Below are 26,938 nucleotides of genomic sequence, written 5' to 3' on the forward strand. Positions count from 1 at the left end.
CCTTTTAAAACAAGTTAGAACACGTCATTTCTCTGCTTTGAGCTCTCCAGTAACATCTAGTAGCATGTAAAGCCAAAATCAGGGACCTATAGATACAAACCCAAGTGATTTTCCTACCCATGTCTCTGGTCTTACCTTCTCCTTCCCTCTGGCTCCCCACACTCAGCCTCACTGGCCCGTCCTCTAACGTACCAGGCTTGCTCCGGCTCCCCCGTGTCCACCTAACTTGTTCTCTTCACCCCTTCGCTCAAAGAATTTTGCTTCTCTACCTTCTCAGTGAGGCCTCTGACTCCGACACTCTAAATCCTTTTTTATGCCTTACTGTTTTCCATAGGATCTCATTACTACCTGCAATCCTGTATCTCTTGTTTATGGTTTGTTAAAATATATCCGAGGGCAGGGCTTGTCAGGAGCAGTGCCTAATACAGATACTCAAAAAATATTTGTTTAAAGAGTAAACGGAATAAAAATTTTTCTTATATAAGGTTAGTACAATAGTTATGTAAAATATACCCTAAAGACCATTCTGTTTATTTGAATCTCAATTTCCCAATTGTTTTTTGTTAAATAAATTTTAAATATTTGTCTTGTTCCAATTAATTTTGAGTTATAGTAGTAATTGTTGAATTCTGACCTTTGAAATAAATGGACAAATTATAAATAAAACAATTTAAAAAAAATGTATTTTTATTGATTTCAGAGAGGAAGGGAGAGTGAGAGAGAAATAGAAACATCAATGATGAGAAAAAATCATTGATCGGTTGTCTCCTGCATGCCTCCTATGGTGACCAAACCCGCAACCTGGACATGTGCCCTTTACTGGAATTGAACCTGGGACCCTTCAGTCTATAGGCTGATGCTCTATCCACGGAGCCAAACCGGCTAAGGCAAAACAATCATTTCTTGATTAAACCCCTACTAGCAAACACATACCCTTTCCATCTCTACCTTCCATTGCCAGCAAGTTGCCAGGATGTCTGAAAAGCTTGCAGTATTTTACTTGCTGGCATTGCTCACTCACTGCCTTGGTTGTGACCCCAGCTTTTTTTCTAAACTAGTGTCTACTTTGTGGTTCCTTCACTTGCTTCTAGTACATTTTGTATTCCACCTGGGATTTGTTTAATTACACACACATACCTACAACAAGGCTAAGACTCTTATTGACCTCTAGGACCTCTTTTTGTATTCTGGATTCTAACCTTTTGTTATTTATGTGGAAGCTGTTTCCTTCCAGTTTTGTCCTGGTTTCTAGTTTTGCCTCTGTCTTTTAAGCCTTAAAATTTGGGTAATGCTACCTATCTCAAATATTTTAGAGAGAATGAGGTAATATAAAATACTCAGTAGTGTGTCTAGCATAGTGTTACTTTATTAATAGCTTATGTTAGCTTTTATTATTATTGTAATTCTCTCCTCCTACACTTGGTCTCATGTGGGAGCTCACTGTTAATATCTTTCTGTTCAAGCCTTCCTTTCACATGAACTCATATTCTTCCTGCTCACCTCTTCAGAGGGCCGAGTACCCACTCTTGGGACAGCCCGTCTTCCCAGATGGTCCTGGTTGGGTTTACCTTCCAGCAACCTCTGTTAGTCCATATCTAAAGTCACTACACCATGTTTACCTTGCTTTGCTTTATTTGAATTTTCAAGCAGTTTTAGAAAAAGCAAACATCTATTTGAACTAATACCAGAGAGATTAATGTAGGGAAAATAAGTGCTATTTGGGACTTGTATAGTTAGTCCAAATCTGATAAAGCTAAAAGATTTTTTTAAAACATTTTTTAATTCTCACCCGACAATATTTTTCCATTGATGTTTTTATAGAGAGTGGAAGGAAGGGGAGAGACACAGAGAGAGACATCGATGTGAGAGAAACACATTGATTGGTTGCCACCCACATGAACCCTGATCAGGGCCAGGGGTCAGATCAACCTGCAACTGAGGTACATGCCCTTGACTGGAATCGAACCCAGGACCCTTTAGTCCTCAGGCCAATGCTCTGTCCACTGAGCCAATCAAGCCAAGCCAAGCTTAAAGGTTCTTGAGAGAGGGAAAGGTTGCCAAGGACAGCAGTGGTGGGCATATCTTAGGACATGTTAATGAGCCCCACACAGAAATGCAAGGAGTAATGTTTAGGAGGAGAACTTGCTAAAGTCTTTGGGGAAATGGAAAATTTCTAAAATTTTATTTTAAAGGCTGTCAATATATTTGTTTTGATTATTGCTTAAGTGTCCTTTCAAAGTATATATTTTTAAAAGCTGCTTGGGGATGTTAGATTTCCCTGGTTAATTTACACCTTTCATTTTTCTTTTTTTTTCTTTTTGAATAGGCATGCAATGTTGAATTCACATATGCATACTGTTGAAAATTCATTATTAGGAGATGGTTTTTTTAAATATGAATGGTTAAACTGCTAACATTAGTGAGTTTGCAAATGAATTTACTTAATAGTTTTAAAATATGTTTATTGATTTACTCAAAAATATTTTTGAGTGGCTTCTGTGGGCCTTAGCTATTAACACTGAAAATACAAATTAGAGACTCAAGGAGCTCGCCGTCTGATGTTATTAAAATAAACATGGAGACTAAGAATCTAACCTGCTAACAATGGAAGGAACCAAATTTAAAACAGGAAATGGATCCCTTTCAAGTTGAGGCAAATTTCATGCCCCTGGCAGAGCTCCAATATCCTTAAAAGTGATGCTTTCAAAAGGTAGTTGAGGAGGAGACCTAGGAGATTAATCATAGGACAAGATGGTGGAAGAGGTGAGAGTTTTGCTAAACATTAGTATTTGAAGAGGAGATGGAAAGGATGGGTAAAATATTTGCAGAATATTAGCCAAACTCTTATTTAGGTACTAAAATTACTTAAAGCTAAATTTTACCAGTCACTATTATTAAAATCAATTAAAACAAAAAACAAAAAAAACTCTACCCTATTTTGGAACGTGTTTACTTAAAATTAATCGTGTTGACTCATGTTTGACGTTAAATTATATTTTTTGAATAATCAGTTTTAAATATGTATCCAGTTGTGGATGCCTCTTATCTGATGAGTTCATCTCCTCCGCAGTTTCGGTGTCTGAACTGCTCAGCTTCGCAAGTCTGCCCTCAGGATGGCCCTTTGTATCAGGTAAGAGGCACTCACGACTGTACATATGACCCTGACGATGCTGCCACCATGGGGACTGCTTTCATCCCAAACTCAAGTTCCTAAGACACATAACTTGGTGAAACTAATAACTTATTTGAGCTACAAAACTTCCTTTCAAATTATGTCCCCAAAGTTTTCCATTATTTTAGTTCTCTTGAAACATCTATCTAATTTTACTAAACTAAAAATAAAATTATTAATGTTAAGGCTATTGTTTTATGTGTTAGGATTTTTAATAATTACCAATTTTAGCCCTTTCTGAGAAATCTCTGCTCCACACATAATACTTCTTTGTGTATTACTTTTTTAAAATTAATCGTTCACCCACAATGAAAAGTGAAGCTAAATAATGGCAGCAGCTAAATATAATTGTGAGCTGGCTTACTAGGCTCTCCCTAAGTGCTTTACTTGAGTTATCTCTTTCAATATAGAAATGATAGTGAACTAATTTAATAATGCACTGAGAAAACTTGAACATAGGTCTGAGGAAAGTTTATCAATAAAAATACATTTTGTAAATTTGGAAAACAGAAGGGATTAAAGATGGTATAGTAAGAATTACTCTACAGAGATGATCTATGGATTATTATAGCATTTCTTTAAAATCCCCATTGTTTGGAATATTACTCAGCCATAAAAATAGAATAAAATCAACATTTGCAATACCTTGGATGGACCTAAAGGATATTAAGCTAAATGAAATAAGTCAGAGAAATACAAATATCATATGATTTCACTTATATGTGGAATCTAAAGAACAATGTAAATAAACAGAAATAGACACATAGATACAGAGAACAAACTGATGGCTGTCAGAGAGGAGAGAGGCAAAAGCATTAAGAAGTACAAAATGGGAGTCACAAAATAGTCATGGGGAACATAGGCAATAATCCTATATAATAAAAGCCTAATATTCAGATTGACCAAATTGTGGAACGACCAGTTGCTATGACATGCATTGACCACCAGGGACCAGATTCTCAATGCAGGAGCTGCCCCAGGCCCACAGGCCAGGACTCAAATCTTATTTTGAATACAAATATAAAAATGATAAGTAATATATTATACTAAATATTATACTACAAATATAAAAATGATAATATATTATACTAAATATTATACTAAAAGAATGAATCCAAGACTAAATAGAACTTTTATCAGTAATGTAAGAAATATAAAATCTGCCCTACTTGAAGGGTCCCAGGTTCAATTTTGGTCAAGGACATGTACCTTGGTTTGCAGGCACATCCTCAGCAGGGGTTGTGCAAGAGGCAGCTGATAATGTTTCACTCTCATCGATGTTTCTAACTCTCTTCCTCTCCCTTCCTCTCTGTAAAAAATCACTAAAATATATTTTTTTAAAAAGAAATAAAAATCATCAGTAGATGCTGAAAAGGCATTTGACTAAAAGTTCTACTTTTTCTTATCAGCTTTTGATTTTTAAGTTTCGAAACAAGTTGAGATAATAATACAAAGGAATATTCTTTACTTACATATAGATTTATCAAGCAACATTTTGCTACATTTTCTGCCCTCTCTCTCCTTATCAATCTTTATACATGTACTATTGTTTCTTTGTGAAACCATTTGAAAGTAAATTGCAAGTATCATGATAATAGGCTACTAAATACTTCAGCATATAATATCTAAAATCAAAGACCTTCTCATATAGAACCAAAATACCACTACACTCACAAAACGTTTATTTATAATAATAAAAGCATTAATATGCTAATTAGACCTGACAGCTGAACAACCTGTGGACATCCTTCCAGACAACCTTCTGGATGAAGCTGGGCTGGGAGGGCCAACCCCCTTGCACGAATTTCGTGCATCAGGCCTCTAGTATCCTAAATATTAGAGATGTCAGTTCTCCCCATAAACTATTATATTTAGAGAGGTTCTAAGCACATTTTACCAATTTTTTATTTAACTTGACAAAATCATTCTAAAGTTCATCAGAAAATATAAATCAGTGTTTCTGATCAGTCACATTTTTAAATGAGCAACCTGGGGACATGTGCAATGCCACATACTGACATGTATTTTAAAGCTGGAGTAACTAAAACAGAGGACTAACTTACAGACATATGAATAAGGACAGTAGCTCAGGAACAGACTGTAGTTTGTATGAATCTATAAAGAGAGTGTTTTAAATTATGAAGGAAAAAAAATTCATTTAGCAAATATTGTTAAGCCCATAATTGTGCATTCTTTTAGGTTAGGGGTGTCGAACTCAATCAGAGAAGGGGCCAAAATCTAAAATCCAGCCTAAATCGCGGGCCAAATGGTTTACTGAACAGTCAAACTGTCATTGTGATGGAAACGCAGTGGAGTGCAGTGATGACAGCGCGGTGCGGGCCACATTGCAAGGCCTGGCGGGACGGATTGGCCCGCGGGCCTTGTGTTTGACACATGTGTTTTAGGTCCTAGGGAAACAGAAGTAAAAATGAGGAAAAAAAATTATTTCATGGAGTTTACACTCTGGTAACATGAAAAATAAAATTTATAATGTTGGAATAAAAATTAAAGTTAATAAATAGAATTAGATAAGCTTGCCCAGGAAAGATGGTGATGATATTTGATCAAAAGAACTGAGAGAGATAGCTATGTATGTATCTGGGGTAGGGTACTCCAGGCTGAGGGAACCCAGAGCAGAGAGCGGGAGGAGGGCCTTATCTGGTTGGCTGAGGCTAACCCGTGAGCGTGGAACATAGATGTTGGGGGTGGGTGTGATCTAGCAGGAATGTGCAGGATCTAATCCATACTTCACATCTGAGTTTCTCACGGCTTAAAACTAAGTATTTAAAGAAGAAAATGTAGTTAAATAGTGAATCTCAGAGTGGGGATCACCTTTCTCCTTGTACATGCAAAAGAAAAAAATGCAAACTGAGTTGACTATTAATATTGTAAGGTACATGACAAATATACCACAATTGAGGAGATATCAGTAATATGATGCAAAGGTTTAATGTCCTTAACACAAAGAATCCATACGAATCTATAAGACAAAGTCCAACATTCCATAGGATAATGAGCAAAAGCTATGATTAGACAAATCACAAAAGAAAGAAACTGTCCAATAAAGAAACAAAAATGGTTTACTTCTTTAGAAGCCAAGAAAAGAAATATTTTATGCTTATTAAATTGCCAGATTAAGAGGAAGAAGGGGTAGTGCTCCTTACTGATGAGGCTATGGAATATTTCTTTTGGAAATATAAAAATAGAACAACTTTCTTGGAGCCAGTCTCTTGTGTGACAACATTTAGCAAAAAGCTCTAGAAGTGTGTGTGCTGTTTTAACCAGCAGTTCTCCTTCTAGGACCAACGGGGGGGGGGGCGGGGGGGCAGGCAGGAGGTGAGCTAGAAAGCAGGGACTAGACCATAGATCATTGGGTCAGCATTAATTTTTAATAGAAAAAAAATGAATAAAGTAAAATGTACAGCAAAAAGATTTATTGATAACTTATGGGTTCATTTCTATAAAGGCATTTACAGCCTTTAAAAATGATCAATTTAGTCAAAACCGGTTTGGCTCAGTGGATAGAGCATCGGCCTGTGGACTGAAAGATCCCAGGTTTGATTCTGGTCAAGGGCATGTACCTTGGTTGCGGGCACATCCCCGGTAGGGGGTGTGCAGGAGGCAGCTGATTGATGTTTCTCTCTCATCGATGTTTCCATCTCTCTATCCCTCTCCCTTTCTCTCTGTAAAAAATCAATAAAATATATTTTAAAAAATGATCAAGTTGAGTAGAAACAAATTATGGAATTTTTTAATGGACAAAATTATTTACTGAACAATATGTGTAGTATGATTTCAGTTTTAAAAAACAAAGTACAAAAGCAAAAAGACTAGAAGGATATACACCGATATCCTATGGTATTATCTTTGGATGGTAGCATTTAAATCAATTTTTTTTTCATGGTGCTTTTCTGTATTTTCCAAATCTACAGTAAAGCAAATTTATTTTTATGATAAAAACTTATTTAAAAGAGTATTTCGAAGTTAATTTTAGGAGTTTCTAACATCACATTTGAAATATATTTGGAAGTATCTGTTCTTTTAGTACCTGATATGACTAGGGACTAGCCAACTTGTGAAATTTGGGTTGATTCAGTGCAATCACTTAACAACATCGGGAGAAGTGAGTGATGTGCCATAATTCATTAGAATAAGAAAGCAACTGAAACACAAATAATACTTAAAGTTCATCTTGATTTCCAGTATTGTAACACTTTTCAATAAATTAACCTTCATATGTTTTCATAGATCAGACAACCACAAATGTTTACTTTGAGGCAAAACCATTTTTGGCCAAAAACTGAGAAAGTCCCAACCACTTACAACCAAGCCGTTTTACTTCCCTGTCTACCTTCATGCTACTAAAATCAGTGATGGTTCTCCTGTGTGTTATGAGTGGATTCTAGAACAAATGACTTAATTATTTGCCGAGTGTGTGTGCAGATTCGGCATCAGGAGTGGAAGCAGAGGTGGGAGGCATATTGGGGTGAAGGGCAGGCCGTAGGCTGGGGGTTGGTAGAATGGGAAGCAGTAAAGTCAGAGTTGGACGTCTATGAGCAAGCAATAGCGTATACAGGTCTCCAAATCTGGCTGAGCTTCAAAAACACAGGGAGTTCTGTAAAACAGATTCTGTCTCCACTCCCAGATGCTCTGGTTCATAGGGAACAAAATAAATTTTAAAACAAAAACAAGCAAACAAAATTTAGACCAAAAATAATTTTGACCATGGAAACCCCGAGAGACTGACTTTTACTCCAGCCCCTAGAAAGCTGGTAGTGGTGCCACCTTATTCAGCTGGGAGGAGCGATCCTAGGAATTTCCGTTCACACACTGAATGGCAGCAGAAAATCCACCACTGGGTTTTCTCACTATGTAGCACAGCTATGCTGAATATTGAGACCTCTGTCAGGTCATTGTCAGGATTACAGACCGTTAGTCTGTCCCTTTGATTTGCACAAAGAAGACAGTTCTCTGCACTGGATTTGTGCATTCACCACACTGAGATGAAGGGGAAACAGTCAAGGGCCATTTCAGCCCTTTCATAAAAGTAGCTCCTCAAAATTTCATTTTAAAGGGGAGAATCTGCAGCTTTAAGAAAAGGAAAACCATGGGTTCTACAGACCCTCTCTGACTTGGGTTCTATACATGTGGTAAAACAGAGAGTAAATGCAGATGGAAAAGGAGCACTGTGCCACATACCATTTGTCTACCGGAAGCTGTTTCCTCTCTAGCACCATGTGCTGGCGTATGGCACTTTTTCTACAAAGTGACATGAAGGAAAGCCGGAACCATCCAATTACATTAAGAATCAAACTGAAATATTTAATAGGATCAACTGATTGTTGAAAGGAGGCAGTAACCTAAATGTTTCATGTAATAAATCAGCTACTTGGTATGGTTGTTTTTTTTTTTTTAAGCTGAAAAGAAAATGTGGAACTGACTTAAAAAATGTCTTTTATGAAAACTCTCCCACTTTCATAGATTCGTAACAGGGGGTGTGTGTTAATTTGTGACTCAGTAGGGTCTCACAGTCCAGCTCTGTTGGAACCCAGCCTGCGGCTTTGCCTTGGTCAGTCCCACAGGTGCACACCTCTAAGAGGCATCACAGCTCTCAGTGCCCACAGCCCTGCCTCCCCTGAGTGTCACATCAGGACTAGTCATGGGCAACCGGTGCAAGGTCTACAGGACTTTAAACTCGACCTTTGTCATATATTTTGGGAAACTTTACTGATTCCAGAAAAATTATGGCAATTAAAAAATACTGAGTTTTTATAGATACAAACAACAGAATGGTGGTTACCAAAGGGTAAGTAAGGTAGGGGAAGGCAAATTGTATAAAGGGCGTCAAAATATATGGTATGAAAGGAAACTAGATTTTGGGTGGTGAGCAAGCAATAGAGTATACAGATAGCAAATTACCATTGTACACCTGAAATTTATATATTAACCATTGTTGTTACCTCAATAAGTTAAAAATATATAGAACAACATAAACTGATGAAATAAATAGATCTAGAAGATAGAGAAGCATCAAACTGACTGTCAAACCTCAGAGGGAAGGCGGGAGGGAGTGGGTAAGGGGGACTTGTATTCATACATATAAGCATTACCAATGGACACAAGACACTTGGGGGGGGGGGGTCTGAGGGCATGTGTTAGGGGATGGGAGTGGCTGGGAAGAAGTCAATGGGGGGGGAGATATATGTAATACTTTAATGAATAAAGAAAATTTTAAAAATATGTAGTTTTAATGTCACCTTGTTATAATCACTAGTATCAGCAAATATTGGAAATTATAACTCCTTAAAATCTTTTGTATACGATCTATATTGTTTTCATATAAAAATCTTCCTCATCATTTGTTTTTATTTGTAGTCATATCCCATGGTATTGCAGTATCGACCAAGAATTGACTTCGGTTAGACCAAGGGGCCTGGACCCCACTGAGATGAATCCTGCACTATTTGTTTACTCATGGACAGATGGCACAGCAAGAGGTGTGTGGACTAAAGGGACACAACCAGATTTTCAGCATGCAAATAAGGCCATTGTCTGTCTCTAAATTGTCAGTTGCATTTATGTTGTTTCTGTTAAGAGCAAACCAAGTGCCATTCTGCTACTGAACCACCTGTGTAAGTTATGTGTGCTGTCTCACAGTGTACAAGTCACACTGAGGTCAGCTGGGTGTGCATCCCTGTTGCAGCCTTTAGAATACTTTGCTTGTTGTCCCAAGACTGTTCTAATGTTCAGTTACACTAGTAATATGGCTCAATCTTTGTGGTGTTACAGTTTTCACATACTTTCTCTTTTATTCTTGTTCAAATAGAGTATTGTATAAGAAACTGGTTATTATATTTGGAAATTATTTTATATGGCAAATATGTTTAGAAAAATGGTTTTTGAACCACTGTCCTATTCTCAGTAAGCTTTTTCTGTGTAACATAGTTCATCTTTTGGGAAGAATTCCAATTATTCTTTAACATTAGAGCACATTGTAATTGTAGGCATTTTAAGTCATCTGTCAGTGTAGTCTACCAACTGCACAAGGAGGGCCTGTTAGCCCTCCACGTTGAAAATGTGTGCGATTCTGGGAGAACTGAAGCTGGATTCACAACCATTCAAAATGTTGGCAGCTGATCACATTTACTTCTAACAAAATGACTGTAAGTAAGGTTCCTCTTCTCTCATAATGCCTTATGACAAGCGGGTACTGCTGTGAACCGTCTTTGTGTAGCCCATTTTATGGATGCATCACTATCTTGTTGTCTCATTTAATGAGAACATTGTTTCTCTTTTTAAGTTGGCCTTAGGTATGTGTTGCTGTTGCATGAAGAGGATTATGATGATTTTAAATATTAGGATCTTTAGAGCATTAGCTACTTTATGGATTTCAAGTCAAAACAGTTGTAGATTAATACTGTTACCTATCACATTTCCAAACCATTTGCATAAAATAGAATAAATGCAGTGTAGTAGATAAATATGCTAACCACCATTAGTGGGCTGAGGATATTTCACTTTAGAGCCTGTGGCAATCAGAGGGGTGGGAATACTGTTCATACATAAGTTTATTACAGTGAGAGCTATGGGAATGGCCTTGATTTCGTAGTTTTGTTAAGTCTTCCATTCATTTTGAGATTAGTCTGCAAGTCAAAGAAAATCTTGTTACCTTAAATTATGTGAAGAACTTCATTTAAATGTTTTAAAATGTGTATTTGTTTTCCAAAAACTTCGTTGGCGATTGTTTTATTAATTGATTCAGAACAAGTTAACCTCTGAAACTTAGGAAAAACCTTGAAAGTTAGGAAAATATTTATTTTAGAAACCTGACATGAGCACAATCTGTGTGTTACACACACGGTTTTTATACTGTATACATGGTAGATATGCTACATTTTCCAGTAAATTGTGTCACAAATCAATGCCTTCTAAATCTCAAAATGCTTCTTAGAAATAAAACATTGTAGAATTCAAACACATACAACATACAACTAAGCCTTGATGCATTTCACAATATAAAAGGCTGAAATATCATAATTATTTTTCCATATGTCTTTGTTTCAAGTCTAATAGCCTATATTAAAGCTTTCTGTTTTTGTTCTGACTTGTGGAAAAGGTTAGGGCAGTACTTTAATTTGTTAAATTGTGTTTGTGCTTGGAAGGGCTCACAAGCAGAATTTAAAAGGCAGAGTTTTTTGTTAAAAATCTATTAAAATGGTTGGAATAGACGGTTACCATTATACTCAACCAAAACTGATTTTATTCTTTAGCTACAGAAATTGTTTTATGCCCTAAAAGCTAACTTCCTGACATCCCTAAAAAGTTTTAAAATTTTTTATAAATTTGTTACATCTAGGTCAGTAATTAAAATAATGTTTTACAAATGGGAATTTATTTTAATTGACTTAATGCAAAATGCATTGAGAGTCCATTTTAAAAACCACAAATGAGACCTGGTCATTTTGGGGGCATCAGCCAAAACCTACAACCTTAAGTGAGTTTTATGGATATTCTCTTTACATTTGTCCTGCTGCTTCATCGTAAGTAATTTCATCATTTTCCAAGGAAATACATAGGAAGCAATTATGAAATTTAGAGTAGTTTTTGTGAATTTTTACTGAAATGCAATGGAATATGTGCCAAAACGTGTGAAAAATTTACATAAAGAAGGATACCAGTTGTCATCGGGGCAAAGTACACACTTTGTGATGGTCCTGAGTAATGCTGTATTACTCAGAACCACGAACCACAGACTTCTTCAGCCAACCTCTTTTGATACATTCAACTATGATTTTCTAAGTATGGGACTACTTTCATATCTAACAATACACTAAATCCCAGTTATTTATTCCCTAAGTTAGGTTGTGAAATTTGCAAGAAACCAGAAATAGAAAAAATATGCAGACAAACTTTGTGGTTAGTTTTATAAACTTAGGGTAGTAGTAAAACAAACTTTTTATAAATAACCCATAGGAATAATCATCTGAATCTGCAAAGTTGGGAGAATAAATAAAACTAAGTTTTTATTTAGTCTATTGTTTCTTAAACAACAACCTGAAAGAACTTTGCTTTCATAAAAGATTTTGTCATCTGTTTTCTCTGCTTTAGATATCATATTAGTAAAGGGGTCAAGCAATGTGGGATTTCAAGGTCCGTATCACATCACTCTGAGGTAATCACATCCATTACTAGAAAAATCAGAATATGGCCTCTTCTCTAGATTGACAAAATACTTTCAGGAAGTACAAAAAGAAATTAAAAGGCTCATTAGCTCATTCATTCTGGGGTACTGCTACCTTGGGTGATGTCTTTTAACTACTTTTAGAAAGATGTGTTATTTCTTTATTCATTGAAAACATGTCCCATACTAATTTGCCACATTTTATAAATGTAATGAGTTTGCTCAACTATGTAATATACTCAAATGTAATCTAAATTTAAATGGTTAAGAGGAAAAAAGGTATGTTATATAATACTATGAACTGTTTAGCTTTATTGAACTATTTAAGAGAAAGTGCCTCATTGCTACTGTGCATTTGTTTGATTTACTGCATATAGTTTGAGTTATCTGTACCTGTCTCTTATTAATTATTTCATATCTAAATAGACGCTTGTAAGTTAGAGTGATCACTTTTATAAAGATTTTCATAAGAAAATACCTATCACCAAAGACATTTTACTGCTAATGAACAACCATGTTGGAGAGATAGTTGTAACGGTTTGGAGTTTGGAAATTAATTTTATGAGGCAATAAGATTGATTAATTGCTAAAATATCACCAAAGAAAGGCTTTAACTCTAAATTTCATGATGAGATCAATCAAATGCAGAGCACACTTCCTTTCAAATATGCTTGTTTTTCTGCACCATTTGACAGGTCGTAGGAAATCCTCAAATGCAAGAAAGAGACAAACACAACAAATAGCCTTCCTTTGGATGAAAAGTGGGAGAGAGACATACTTTAAAATTCTTCTAATTTGAGAAGCTTTTTCTTTCATGAAGGAAATAGAAACAAAAATAACATTTATTTGGTTCCTGAGTTCTTAATAATAGGATAAATTTTATTAAAGACAGACTTTGGTAAAGTGTTGACATGCCTACTTGTATAAAAAATAGCACATTCTATTGAACTCGCATACATAAATGCTTTTTCCATTTTCTAAAACAAAATTTTCATAAAGGCCTGTTTCACCTCCCTGTCCTGTTTCTCAGCGATTGCTCTATTTTTATTAGAATTCAGACTCACAGCCAAATTAGCAAAATGGGTCTCAGATCTAGATCATACATACTGTTCTTACATCATTCTCCTTGGGAGTTCAGGCTGTGGGCTACCTCAAAGGTAAAGCTCGCATCCTGAAGTCTCTGACAGGCCATATGTGAGCCTCTGTTAAATACTGTGACTTATCATAAGGAATTTCCCACAGGCTAAGCTTGATACTCAAGATGTTGGTTGTAGGAGAATGGCAAAAATGAATGTGTTTGCCATAACTTTAAATACCTGGATTAGAACCACAAATACGTAAAACGCTATTATAGATGACACTCACACTGACACTGACACACACACACACACACACACACACACACACAAAATAAGGAACATAGCATGTCTGCCAGATCTGGCATATGACAGGTTGAAAAATATTAAATATACTAAAGACTCTAAGACCCTTGGAAAGCACAAAATAACCAACCATTGCTCGATTGACTCGAGAGACCTAGTTCAATAGTGTTTTGATGGAAAAACATGATATTGAAAGCTCGTTAAAATGTATTTAAATACGCATTACTGGGTTTTCACCATTTTTCCCCCTACAGCAATGGCATTTCCCTGATAATTTAAAAGTGATTCTCTTCCCAGTATAATGTAGTTGTCACATAGTGTGTTTACTTCTTAGGCTTTTACTATGCTTTCAAACACTTAAAATGCTTGAGCACTTCCTTTTCAGAAAGTTATGAAATTAAACTTAAAAATCATTTAATTTTAAATGCTCATTAAAATGTGTCTGTGTACTTGTTATGCCCCTTTTCCTAGGAGCCAGCACTGAGACATTGTTTAGCAATGCTTTTTAATGTTCATTGTCTGTAAACCTAGAATCAAGTGCAACTGATATCTGTCAAATGTTGGGTCTAGTTTTCTTCTATCTTCCAGAGCTTCGTGGCATAAGAAACTAATCTAGTACAAATGAGGATGAAATGTTTTCTGGGCAACAGTAGGGTTAGTAAGCAGGTTATTTATCCACAGACACACGTCAGTCCACTGGAGCAGGGGCTCAACACATTGGAAATGGAATGGGATCACCTCATCTGCTCGGGGCCAGTTTTCTTTGCTGTGTTTTGCAGAGTGGGGCGGGGGCCCAAGTGTCCTTATGAAGCTGTGGTCCACGACACGTGCCCGTGAGGGAGCTGGGTCCCGCTGCGCCCTCACGTCGGGCAGCACCAGCGAGCACCAGTGTTGTAGGGTAGCCCTCACGTTAAACCATCGTAGAGTACAGTGTACAGTTGTGTTGCTGATTTTCCTTTGAAATATAAGATATTTTAAGCTTTTTTTTCTTTTTGTCAAAAGTGGTTAACATCTTAATACAGATAAAAAAACCTTTTTGTGGTTGTAAGATTTAGCTTATGAATCATTCAAATTGAAGTGAAAGATTACCAGGTCATTGTTAATGACTTAGTCTATTAAGAATATATGTATTTTTGTAAAGGAAAAGCACTTGTAGATATTTAATCAGTACAAGATATATGTCTGTTTTGCAGAAATAAAATGCTGCTTAGAGATTATCTTTAAATATTTTTTATTTTTGTGCTCAAATGTATTTTCTGTTGATCTATGGAATGTTCTGTACAAAGCTGTATGGTCGTACTGTTGGGCTAGATACTTCTGTTTTTTAAAATATGGACTTAGCCAAGTATACTTGACCATGTTAAAAATAGTATCTTTGTTATTAAAATTTTGATTGCCTAACTTATTGTCTGTCATCCTTAATAGTAATTGTAAGTCATTATCTCTATTTAAAAGTATCAGGTATGACGATAGCAAATTTTGTAGAAACTTTTTAGAGTATATGAGATCATAAACATTTTCTAGAGTTTGAGCTATCTAGGATGGCAGAAGTCCCTCAAGTAGTACTGGGAGTGTGCTCACTGTACCTGGTACAGTGAGCACATCTAAGGAGCCTTTTGGGTGGAACTGGTATCACAGAAAGGCCCAGCCGATTGGAAGGCTCTCTCCACAGCAGCTAGGGAACACCCCCTCCTGCACACTGGCCTCGGGAATCCCGCGTAGGCTTCAGGAGGGCCTTCCCCCCAGGAGGGCTCCAGGGTCATAGCCCTGCCCCTGTCACTGTGTCGTTAGTGATGCCAGGAGGTGGCAATGCAGAGAGGTGGAGAGGCACATCCTCTCAGCAAGATGACTCTCCATGTCAGTGACCTTTACCCTCTTCAAGGGCAAATGGGAAAGAGCGTGGAGTGCGGTGCCTGGGAAGTGCTCAAAAACATGACATCTCTTTCATAACACAGAATTGGCCAAAACTCGCTCCATGACATATTCTTCTCTTTTACAGTCTTTTAAGAAACTTTTTGAAATGTTCAACAACCAATTAAATAAACATGAATTAGGGGAGAGGACTATGCCCTATAATTTGGGGTAGTGGGAGTATTCCTGGCCTGGGAGACTACAGAAGGCACTGCTCCTTGGCTAAAGTCACAAACCCCAGTTCACCCAAGAGCGAATGTCTGGCACACAGGCCGCCACACCTCCCTCACCTCTGGATAGGAGAGTTTGGGGAGATCCTGGCTCCCTGGGGATCTTGGCAAGTCAGTCTTCATGCTGGGTTCAGGTGGGTACCAGAGGGTCCAGGTAACCTGGGCACCTGTGCCAAGGCCAGGCTTCTGCCCATCCTTCACCCTCCCACCAGGTCCATGAAACAACCTCAGCTCACAGGCAGCAGGCTGCCCAGGGAAAGTCCGATCCTCTGGGGTTAGGCTGCAAGGCCCCAGGTGAGAACAGAGGATGGCCATGTGACTTCACATATCTAACCTATTCAGGGACATGCCATGTGGCCTCTATTTGTATCCTTGCTCCAAGCCCTGCAGCGTTAGAGGTGTGTCTGCCTGGTGGCCCTGTGCTCAGGCTTCATCAGCCATGCACTGTCACTCCTGTAGCCTTTGATGAGCCTTTTTTTGTTAAAGCTCCTATTATGTGCTAGGCATTGTGCTGATAGATAGTCCTGCAAGGGTCTCATTGCCCAGCAAAGCTGATGGACACATGGACAAGTAAATGATAATGCTGTACGCTCAGAGCAGTGAGAGATACATACATATAGGCTTTTTGGGAGAACAGAGAAAAGTGTCTAAAGCAGGAAAATGTCAGGTTATTTTACATTTAAGCTCCTCCCTAAGCTACAAATCGAGGACAAATAGACTGGCAATCTGGAATTCCAAGTGCTTCCTGGAAAAACTAGAAGAATCCAACCAAAAAAAGAAAAAGAAAAAAAGGCCAATGAAAAATAAGAGCAGAAGAAACTACTATAATTCTTGTGTTTATTTTGTCAGGCATTGTGCTAAGTCCCTTACATGTATTATCTCAGTCAATCCTCAGAAACTAGGTTTCATTATGGTCCTCATTTTGCAGATAAGGAAACTGGCTCAGAGTGGTTAAGTAATTTTCCTAAAGCCACAGAGCTAGTGATTGTCAGAGCTGGGATAGACCCAGGTCTCTCGCATTCCAGAGCCTATGTCTTTAGCTACCAGGGCTTTTAGTAAGCAATAGTTGTGCACCTGCCATATGCCCAGCACTCTTCTGGGTCCTGCATGCAAAAGGACCTTCCTGGCAATCATTCTGAAAAGGAGAGCCCCACACATAGCACAGACTCCTCAGCTGCTAAGACCAATCAAGCAAATTCAACAGGAGTAAAAGTTATTTGTGACAAATTAAATGAAGAGCCCTTCTCAGAAAGATAAAATGTCAAGGCTCCAGGAGGAGGGCTGTAGATGAACAGGAGAAACTTTTAGGTCCATTCTGTTCTGCCATGTTTGGATTTATGTCAAGAATCAGAAAATACTAACACCAAGGGACAAAAAAAGTGAAATCAGAAAGAATAAAACTTGTCATTTTCTCTAACTGCTGTGGCTAGCATGGCCCCATAAGGCACTTAGGGACTTTCTCAGGAAGTCATATCCCTGCCCCGTCAGGGCCAGCCAGCACTTGGGTCTTCTCTCCATTGGTTCCCCCATAAGAATCAGCTCCAGGTCTTACTGCAGCTTAAGTCTGAACTCTCCTGGCCAACTGGGAAGTTTATAGGGAACGTTTGCACTTGATCATAGAACAAAATTTAAGCCACAGGGAAGAAACTGGAGGGGGATAAATTATAGACTATGAGAAAATTGGGGAGATAGGAGTGGAGAGAGATGCTTACAAAATTTCAAGCAATGTGTTGTTTTGGTAAGGTAAAAGCTTATATGCAAGACAAATCAAATATGCATGGGTAAGAGCACAGACTTTATGATCAGAAAGACCTGGGTGGAAATGTTTCTCTCATTTGCTTTGGGCAAGTTACCAACCTAAGACTCAGTTTTCTTATCATTTGAGTATAATAAAAAGACAAGGTCCTGAGGACTGTGTGAAAGTACTCAGTAAAAGGTAGTCATTAACCCAAAGTAACCTACAGATTCAATGCAACCCAGTTTACAATTCCAATTGCCTTTTTTTTTTTTTCAGACAAACGATTCTAAAATTTGTATGGAATGAAAAAAGATTGCAAATAGATAAAGCAATCGTAAGAGAGAAAAAAAAGAACAAAGCTGGCAGCATCGCACTTCCTAATTTCAAACTTTATTACAAAACAATAATCAAAACAGTATTGTTTGGATATATTAAAAAAACAAACAAAAAAAAAAAACAGACACATAGGTCAATGGAACAGAATAGAGAGTCCAGAAATAAGCCCATGCATATATGGGCAATTGATTATAAAGAACACCCAATAAATATATAATAGGGATTATATATTTAAGAATATAAAATGGGGAAGTCTCTTCAATAAATAGACAGCCACATGCAACAGAATGACACCAAACTACTATCTGACACCATACACAAAAATTAACTCAAAAATGGATTAAAGACTTGAATATAAGACCTGAAAGCATTAAACGCCTAGAAGAAAACAAAGGCAGTAAGCTAATTGACATCAATCTTAGTGATCTTTTTTTTTTAATTTGAAACCAAAAACAAGTGGAACTACATCAAATTTAAAGTTTCTGCACAGCAAAGGAAACCAACAAAAATAAAAAGCCAACCTATTGCCAAAACTGGTTTGGCTCAGTGGATAGAGCGTCAGCCTGAAGACTGAAAGGTTCCAGGTTCAATTCCGGTCAAGGGCATGTACCTTGGTTATGGGCATATCCCCAGTAGGGGGTGTGCAAGAGGCAGCTAATCAATGATTCTCATCGATGTTTCTAACTCTCTATCCCTCTCTCGTCCTCTCTGTAAAAAATCAATAAAATATATATATATATATATTTAAAAGCCAACCTATTGAATGGGAGAAAATACTCATTAAGTCATATGTCTGATAAGGTGTCAAAGAACTCATACAACTCAATGAAAAAACAATCCATTTTTAAAATGGGCAGAGACTTTGAATAAACCTTTTCTAAAGAAGATATATAGATGGCCACTAGGTATATAAAAAAGTGTTCAATATCATTAATCATCAGGAAAATGCAAATCAAAACCAGAAGGCAATATCTCACACCTATTAGAATGGCTATTAGCAAAAGGATCAGAAATAAGTGGTGGCAAGGATGAGAGCAAAGGGATGCTTGTGCACTGTTTGTGGGAGTGTAATTCATGTAGCTACTATGAAAGAAATATGGAGAATCCTAAAAAAAATTAAAAATACAACTACAATGGAATCTAGCAATTCCACTTCTGGGTAATTATTCAAAGAAAATGAAAACACTAACAAAAAATATGCACCCCCATGTTTACTGCAACATTACTTACAATAGCCAATATATGGAAGCAACCTAAGTGTCCATCAGTGTAAAGAAAATGTTACACACGCACACTGGAATATTAGCCATAAAAAGGAAACCTTGCCATTTCATGACAACATGGTGGACTTTAAGGACATTATGGTAAATTAAGTCGGACAGAGAAAAACAATCATCTCATTTATACACGGAATTGAGAGAGGGAATGAGAGATAATGAGAACAAGGCCTGACTGACCCTGGAAGGTTGGGAGAAGGCTGAAGTGGTTGCCAAGACAGCAAACAGTTTCCCTCGCTGGCCTCCAGGGGGCGCCATCAGCCTTTTAGACCAAGTCAGGAGGCAGCAGGTGGACCTTGAGAGGCAAGACTGCGAAAATGAAGATGCGGACCAACACCTTCAGGGGAGGGTGAGCAAGAATGAAAGAATGAGGTGTTTACAGTCAGAGGAGGGCCTGAATTTCCTTCTCATTAAGTCTGGCTGAGATAAGCACCTCGGCTGGCCTCCTACAGCCGAGGCTCGTTCATGCCTGCTTTTAACTTTCATGCCTGCTTTTAACTTCGCTGGCCTCTTTACTTAGGAATGAATGAGAAACGGCATCCCGGGAGAAAGAACTCGGAAAGGCTGTTAACAGCCCGTAATAGCGAGGCCGAGGCCGGCTCCCCCAGGGCGTCCCTGTCCCCTGGATGCTTCCACAAGGCCCCTTGGGTCACCGCTCACATGAATAGGAAGCTGATTGCCACTCCACACTGACTGATGTGTGTTTGTTCCATTGGAAATGTTCTGAGGAAAGAACTGTTACTGAAAAGGAGAGATTTGTATGAGCACAGCAAACATTCAGGCCAGACTCCAACATCACCAGGGAGGCAGCCTTTTCTTCTATCAGAGCGTGCCAAGGGATGCAGAGCGGTTTCCAGCATCCTCTGATAATCCAGGAACACCTGTGAGGAAGGGCCAACCCAGTCTTCTCTTCTCAAACCAATCAGTGGGGATTGTTAAAGACAACACAGCTGCCCCAAGAGGAGTTGGGTAGGCTAAGTCTCGTTTCACCAAACGAGCAACTCAAATACAGCTTCAGCCCTCCCAGAATGCAATCTTACCCCGTCAGTCAGGGATCACCTGGTCAGCGTGAGTCACCAGTGGTCGGCAAACTCATTAGTCAACAGAACCAAATATCAACAGTACGATTGAATTTCTTTTTCTTTTAAGAGCCAAATTTTTAAAATTTAAACTTCTTCTAATGCCACTTCTTCAAAATGCCCAGGCCGTGGTATTTTGTGAAAGAGCCACACTCAGGGGCCAAAGAGCCGCATATGGCTCTCAAGCCGCAGTTTGCCGACCACGAAGTTAGGCCATCTGTCTGCTAGACCTTTGCCATCCCTGAAAGGAAAGCAGTAACCAACTGGCTTTTTTGCCCAATATAACTTGCTTGTTTCTGCTCCCTTCTGCTTATAAGTCATTCATTTTCTACAGCTCCTTGGAGTTCCCTTCGACTTGCTAGATGTAATGCTGCCCTATTTAAGCCATTTTTTATTCAAATAAACTCCTAAGGTTTTCTTAATATGCCCCCTCCCACCCCCCAGGTCAGCACTTCTTGAGAGTGATGTCCGTCACCTTAGACGAGGTAGGACCAGTTCTCACACTTTTTGCTCTCAGAACCCCATCACCGCCCTTAGAAGCATTACAAGTTCACACAGAGCATTTGAAAACACAAGAATACCCAGATACACATACAAAGCAATGATCTCATCACCTATCACAGTCTCAGAAAACTCCCATGTGAGAATGAGAGTGAAATGTAAAGACATCTTAGTCTTGTTACGAAATAGTTTTGGTTTGTAGAACCCCTCGGCAGCGTGTCTAGGACCGCATGGCCTGCACACCCCGCTGCTGTGGGCTGTGGGTGCAGTGAAGGCCCCCAAAGCCAGTACCTGCACCTGAGTTTTGGTTCTGCTCCTTGCTGAATCCGTGCCCTGGGGCCTGTTGTTCCCCACCCTGAGCTCCATTTCCTGGAAAGCTGCAATACTGGCTTTTACAGGCTTACGTCAAATAACACATAAAAGTACGTCAACAAATGTAAGTGCTCCATAAACGTGGGCAATTATTCATCAACCAGAGATAAATGTTCGTCAAGCAAATACAGTTGGAAACTCAACAACAGAAAGAAAAAAAAGAAAAAAAAAACTTACCAAGCAATGCAATTGCTGCTTCCCGCTGGGAGCTGCAGGGGTGGACAGGGGGTCCCACGGGCTTGAGGCCCATCCTCGGTCCCGGGGCCGAGCCACCCGCTCTGACGGAGTCCGGAATGAGCGCTGGGCCCAGCAGACCTCCGTCCGCACTGCTGTCGGGCAGTAACTGCGGGGGCCCAGGAGCTTCCCAATTATGCTGAAGGCTCCTCCCCGCGCACCTGCCCAGCATGAGCCCCAGTGAGCAGTTCCCTGGCTCCCTCACCTGAGCGCCTCCCCTAAACACAGGGCTTTGCTCCTTGGCAGTCAGTCAGTGCTGGTCACAATGGACTGACATGGGCATTTCAGGTCAGCCTCCATCGGGATGAGGCTCTCCCCAAACCCTCATCTCTGCCCCTTCATTTCTGCCTCTGTCTTGGTGGATGGAACGCCGGGTTATGAGCTCCGAACGTGTATTGCATTCACCTGGAGAGCTGAGCTACAGCTGACCCTGCAACCGGTTTGAACGCTCGGGTTTTATTTTGGGAACGGTAGCTAATGAGTACACATATATAACTCTTCCACGTGACCCATCGGCCCCGCCACAGCTCATTTGTCCCAGGGTGGGCCCCTGGCTGCTCTGGGGCTTGGGGGCGGGACACTGACACCTCCCTCTGGTGACTGAAGCTGGAAGGCACTAGCACAGCTGGGTGGCGTCTCCAGCCACGTGGAGGGGCCGGTCTGTGAGAACAGAGAAGGCGGCTGAAGCCACGCAGAGCAAGGAGACCAGGGGAGCCTGGCTTTAGTTATTCTCGGTGTTTCAACATTTCCCTTAGATTTTGTGGCTCAACCAATTCCCCTTTAACATGAGCTCATGGAATTCTGGTCTGTCCCTCGTAACCACAGCCCTGACCAAAGCAGGTGTTGAACACCTTTAGGGCCATTAAAATGAAAACAAGCAATGGTCCTAAATTCTCATTTTTTTTTGCTGCCTCGTGTCTTTCTTAAACATGAATTTTAGGGTCAATTACATAATGTTTAAGCAAACTTTATGGAATTATAACATAACCCCACACACACACACACACACACACAAAGCACTGTGCAATCATAACTTTTTACAAAATACATACCTGTGTCACCAACACACAGATCAAGAGTCAGCCTGGCCGATGTGGCTCAGTAGTTGAGTGTTGACCTATGAACCAAGAGGTTGCACATGCCTGGAATTGCAGGCTCAATCCCCAGTGGGGGCGTGCAGGAGGCAGCTAATCAATGTTTCTCTGGCATTGATGTTTCTATATCCCCTCTCCCTTCCTCTGTCTCTAAAAATTAATTTTAAAATAATAATAATTTTTTTTTAATCAGAGCATTCCCAGTAACCCAGAAGGCTCCTCATGCCCTCAGTATATCCACTCTCCTGTCTCTGACATGGAGATTGGTGCTGCCCGTTTCTGTGCTTAAGGAATCAGACAGCATGTTCTCTCTTGTGTCTGGCTTCTTTCTCATTTGTGAGAAGCATCCATGTCATTGCATGAGGCTGTAGAGCCTTCTGTTGCTGAGTTATAGCCCCAGCTTTGTCTTTAAATCTTATCCTTGCTTATGGACAGTAGCTGGCAGTCAGTCCGGGGGACCTAGCAGAAGGAGCTAGTTGTGTCACGATTTCTGATTCAGCAGCCCACTTCCAATAGGTACAAATTCGATGGCCTCTAAACCACCTGAAGGCTGGAATGGGCCCAGCCTTTCCTTCTCTTGGGGGTGCACGGCTTGGGATGGCGAGTGCCTGGAACTTTTCAGCAGGAGAAATCGTTTGGATGACGCTGGAAGTTTTATTGAGAAATTACACTGCTCAGCTCAAATGAGGGCAAAGTCTGCTTCCTTTTTGTGGAGGAAAAACAACAAATGACCTGCCCCATCCCTGTTCAGAAAGCAGTTTCTGAAAGAAAAACTCGGCACAGCTCTCCTCCAAAGTGACCCCTTCCAAACCTAATCAAATTGCATAGTGTTTATTTCAGCAAATTGCATTCTACCAATAAATAATAAACAATGGCTTTAAGATAAAGAACCCTTAAGTGAAATTGTACCATGACTTCTGGAAGACAGCACCATTTTTCCAATTTTTTACCAAGCAAGCAAGCTAATTTATCCACAGGAATTAACTCTGGTTGAGTCCAGGGACCCATAATGGCCAACCATCTTTTCTGGATGAGGCCTGAGAGTCCCACAATTCCTATCTCCTCACAGTTCTTCTCTATGCTCTGCCCATCCTTAAGGCCCAAGTTTAATGGCCTCCATCTGATAGTGATACAATAGCTACCTGGTGGGAGAGGGCCCAGCCTTCCAGGTCTCTAAGGCAGACTGCCTCTTGCTCATGAAGAACGTTGATGAGAGATATTAAGAGAATATACTAGTAAGTGGGGAGCCAGATTTGCTTTTATCCCCATCCTATCAGTCTCACCTCTTGCTAAATATCTTTCTTTTCTACCTGTTGTGGTTTGGATCAACTTTGTACAAATGTGGCATTTCTAACCTTGAAAATATCCAAATTATGAAACTTTAAATCAGTTTAGATTGCAGATTATAGGTAGAAAGAGTCCATATTGCAAAACTCTTGTTTTCTTCCATTTCTGCATTCAGCCCACTTCTGTCTAAACTTGCTTCTTAAACTATCTCTCTTTGGAAAGTTACATCAACAAATAACCAGCATATGCCAATATCCCCAATTCTCCTACCCTTATCTCCAGTCGTACAGTCTCTGCAGGAAGCTGAGGTCCAACAGATGACAACTTGCCAAACTCCCCAGATTCAGAAATTCTGAAACATGGCTTTTGCTGTTACAAAAGGCATAAGAGCTTCATAAAGGAGGAAATGAAGGAGTTGACCCCCAGTAGAAGCCAGGAACGATCACACCTCAGTTCTTGAAACACCAGTTTTACTTTACATATATGGGTACATGCCAGTTCCCCGACCTACTGCCTTCTTTCCAGAAAGTGTTTTAGAATCTACAGCAAAGGGAAGCACTTTTGCCCTAACCTGTTTGGCTCAGTGATAGAGCATTGGCCTGCGGACCGAAAGGTCCCAGGTTCGATTCCAGTCAAGGGCATGTACCTTGGTTGCGGGCACATACTCAGTGGGGGGTATGCAGGAGGCAGCTGATTTATGTTTCTTTCCCATCAATGTTTCTGACTCTTTATCTCTCCCCCTTCCTCTCTGTAAAAAAAAAATCAATAAAATATATTCTTTTAAAAAGGGAAGCACTTTTATTCACAAATAAACATGCATTTGAAAAGGGATTTCAATACACATTTTGAAAACAAGGTGAGTCACAGCAAACACTGTAAAATATGTATCTGAAAATAGATTAAGATACACCCTTCCTATAAAAGGAGGCATGTCATAGTTATCAGAAGAACAAAGGGAGTATAACATTAAGAATTTCTTCACTGCCCTGGCCAGCTTTACTCAGTAGTTAGAGCATCAGCCTGAAGACCAAATGGTCTCAGGTTCTATTCCTGGTCAAGAGCATGTACCTTGGTTACAGGCTCAATCCCCAGCCCCTGGGTCAAGGCACGAGTGGGAGGCAACCAATCGAGGTGTCTCTCTCACATCAAAATTGCGCGCTCTCTCTCTCTCTCTCTTTCTCTCTCTCTCTCTCTCTCCCTCCACTCTCTCTCTAAAAGTCAATGGGAAAAATATCCTTGAGTGAAGATTAACAAATAAAAAAGAATTTCTTTGTTCACTGAGTTTTTACTTTCAGAAATCATGCCATGAAGTTCTGTCCACCATGGATGGTTCCTCTTAACTTTCCTTAAAGGCAGGATGCCTGTCCTCATCAGTGTTCCACTACTGAGCAGCGATTTTCCTCCAGGACCCCTGGGAGGAGGGTTCATGCCAGTGTACCTCTGAGCCTTCTAACTGCGCTCTTACTCAAAGTCAACATTCTAACCGGGCACAAGCAGGGAATTCACACTGAACCCCGTGGGGCTGGGCAGTCTTGGTGGTCCCAGCACTAACACCAGCATCCTGGGACTTACCATGTGATTCTAGTGGTATAATTCTCACCATGCAAGGGTTTGCCATTTTTTATGATATTTAAATCAAGTCAAATATTCTTCCAAAAGTGACTACTCCTATTTGGTGTGGGGTTGAATGTTAACCAGCTCTCTGTACACAAGTTTAGCATATTTGACCAGAACAGAACTATGTTCCAAAAACAAGATTGGTATGGTGTAGCATGTCCACCAGTTCATTCCTTATGGTTAGCAGTCCTGGTACATGGTAGGTGCTCAATAAATACTGCATAGATGAATACATGAAAACAGCCATGCCTACTCAGTGGCTCCAACAGCACTGGCTTTGAACAGTTCCCTGGTCACACTGAGTTGTTTACAGTTTACTAACAGTGAGGAGCGGAGCCAGACATGGAGAAACCAGACTGCATTTCATTAGATTTTGAGTCTTGCTTTCCTCATTAGTGTCTATCAACATCTACTCTCTCCCAGGTAGAACTCTAGGCAGAAAGTTAAAATTCCCAGAATGAATCTCTTTCTAAATTATTCTTCTTCCTCTAAACCATCTGTTCCCAACACCCCACCCCACCCCCGCCAAATACCTGGTTCTGAGCCAGGTGGCTGTGAGGCCCAGCCCTGATGCTGCTGCAGCCACATGTAGGCCTCTGGTCAGCCCCAACGAAGTTCCCAGACATCAGCTAGCGACAACTGCTGGCCATGTGTATGAGCCACCCGGATACCCAGCTCAGTTGAGCCTTCGGATGACTGCAGCGCAAGCCAGTAACTGCCAGCAACAGCTAGAGAGAGCTCAGTGAAAGCTGTGGAACTGCTCCCAAATCTGACTCCAAAGTCATAAAAGGATGGCTTTAAACCACTGAACATGGGGGCAACTGGTTACACATTACTAATAACTGGACCTATCACCTCTGGCCATGGCTACCATTAAAAAAAAAATCCTTGAGTGTTTCTCCCATATTCCTGAAGGGGGCAGTGCAGCATCTGTCATATTCAGGGTAAGCATACACAGGGACACGGATGCACACACTTTATCAGTGAATGTCTCTGTCCCTAGATAAAGACAACACCCAGGGGCATGTGGGATCCGTTCAAATGTAAAGTAAAATCACGGAGGAATTCTGGAAGAGAAGCAGTCTCTGCTTAATTAAGGCAAGCAATGCAAAACCTGTCCAAGGTGAGAGTCATAAGAATAATTACTAGAGGCTTAACCAAAGTGACGTTTCTTCGTTACTGAACAAAGACTTGGTTACTAGAAAAGCTCCAAAATGACTCTCCTTTGAAAGGAAATGAAGGGGGGAACGTTCACAGAAACATCTTGTGACTGAACCAACTCTGCCCCCATGTAGGGCAGCGATGCTGACTTCCGTCCCCTAAAACATTCCCGGGACCAATCACTGACAATTAGTGCGTATGTAACAAATACTCTCTCCAGCCAAGGCAGCAGTAGGAAACCTTCCCATATGGCACAGTCAGGAGGGTTTGCAGGCTTCACAAATTAAACCTTTCACCGGCACAAAAGGAAAGAATCACATGTGACCACGTGTGCTTTCTCGCTTTGTTCCTCTTCCCATCAGAAGC

The 26,938-nt window shown here is 39.9% G+C and overlaps 1 protein-coding gene and 1 long non-coding RNA gene across 4 annotated transcripts in view; one reads left to right on the forward strand and one right to left on the reverse strand.

Annotated features, from left to right (window-relative positions):
- PCGF5 (polycomb group ring finger 5) overlaps window positions 1-12,423 on the forward strand; it is a 50,049-nt gene extending 37,626 nt beyond the window's left edge. For 2 of the 3 annotated variants that reach the window (XM_036438538.2, XM_036438540.2), the window contains 2 exons: window positions 3,071-3,130; window positions 9,548-12,423. In XM_036438538.2, the coding sequence (XP_036294431.1) occupies window positions 3,071-3,130; window positions 9,548-9,595 (108 nt within the window). In that variant the 3' untranslated portion in view covers window positions 9,596-12,423. The remainder of the gene's footprint in view (window positions 1-3,070; window positions 3,131-9,547) is intronic. The other variant, XM_036438539.2, reaches the window with a different exon arrangement.
- A 385-nt stretch (window positions 12,424-12,808) lies between these two features.
- LOC123652380 lies at window positions 12,809-15,201 on the reverse strand. Its single transcript, XR_006741693.1, has 2 exons — window positions 13,749-15,201; window positions 12,809-13,713 (listed from the first exon to the last, which is right to left on the reverse strand). It is a non-coding gene; the product is annotated as an uncharacterized LOC123652380 (long non-coding RNA).
- Between the last annotated feature and the right edge of the window lie 11,737 nt (window positions 15,202-26,938).

The sequence above is a fragment of the Pipistrellus kuhlii genome, unplaced genomic scaffold (genome assembly GCF_014108245.1).
Source record: "Pipistrellus kuhlii isolate mPipKuh1 unplaced genomic scaffold, mPipKuh1.p scaffold_m20_p_15, whole genome shotgun sequence".
Classification (NCBI taxonomy): domain Eukaryota; kingdom Metazoa; phylum Chordata; class Mammalia; order Chiroptera; family Vespertilionidae; genus Pipistrellus; species Pipistrellus kuhlii.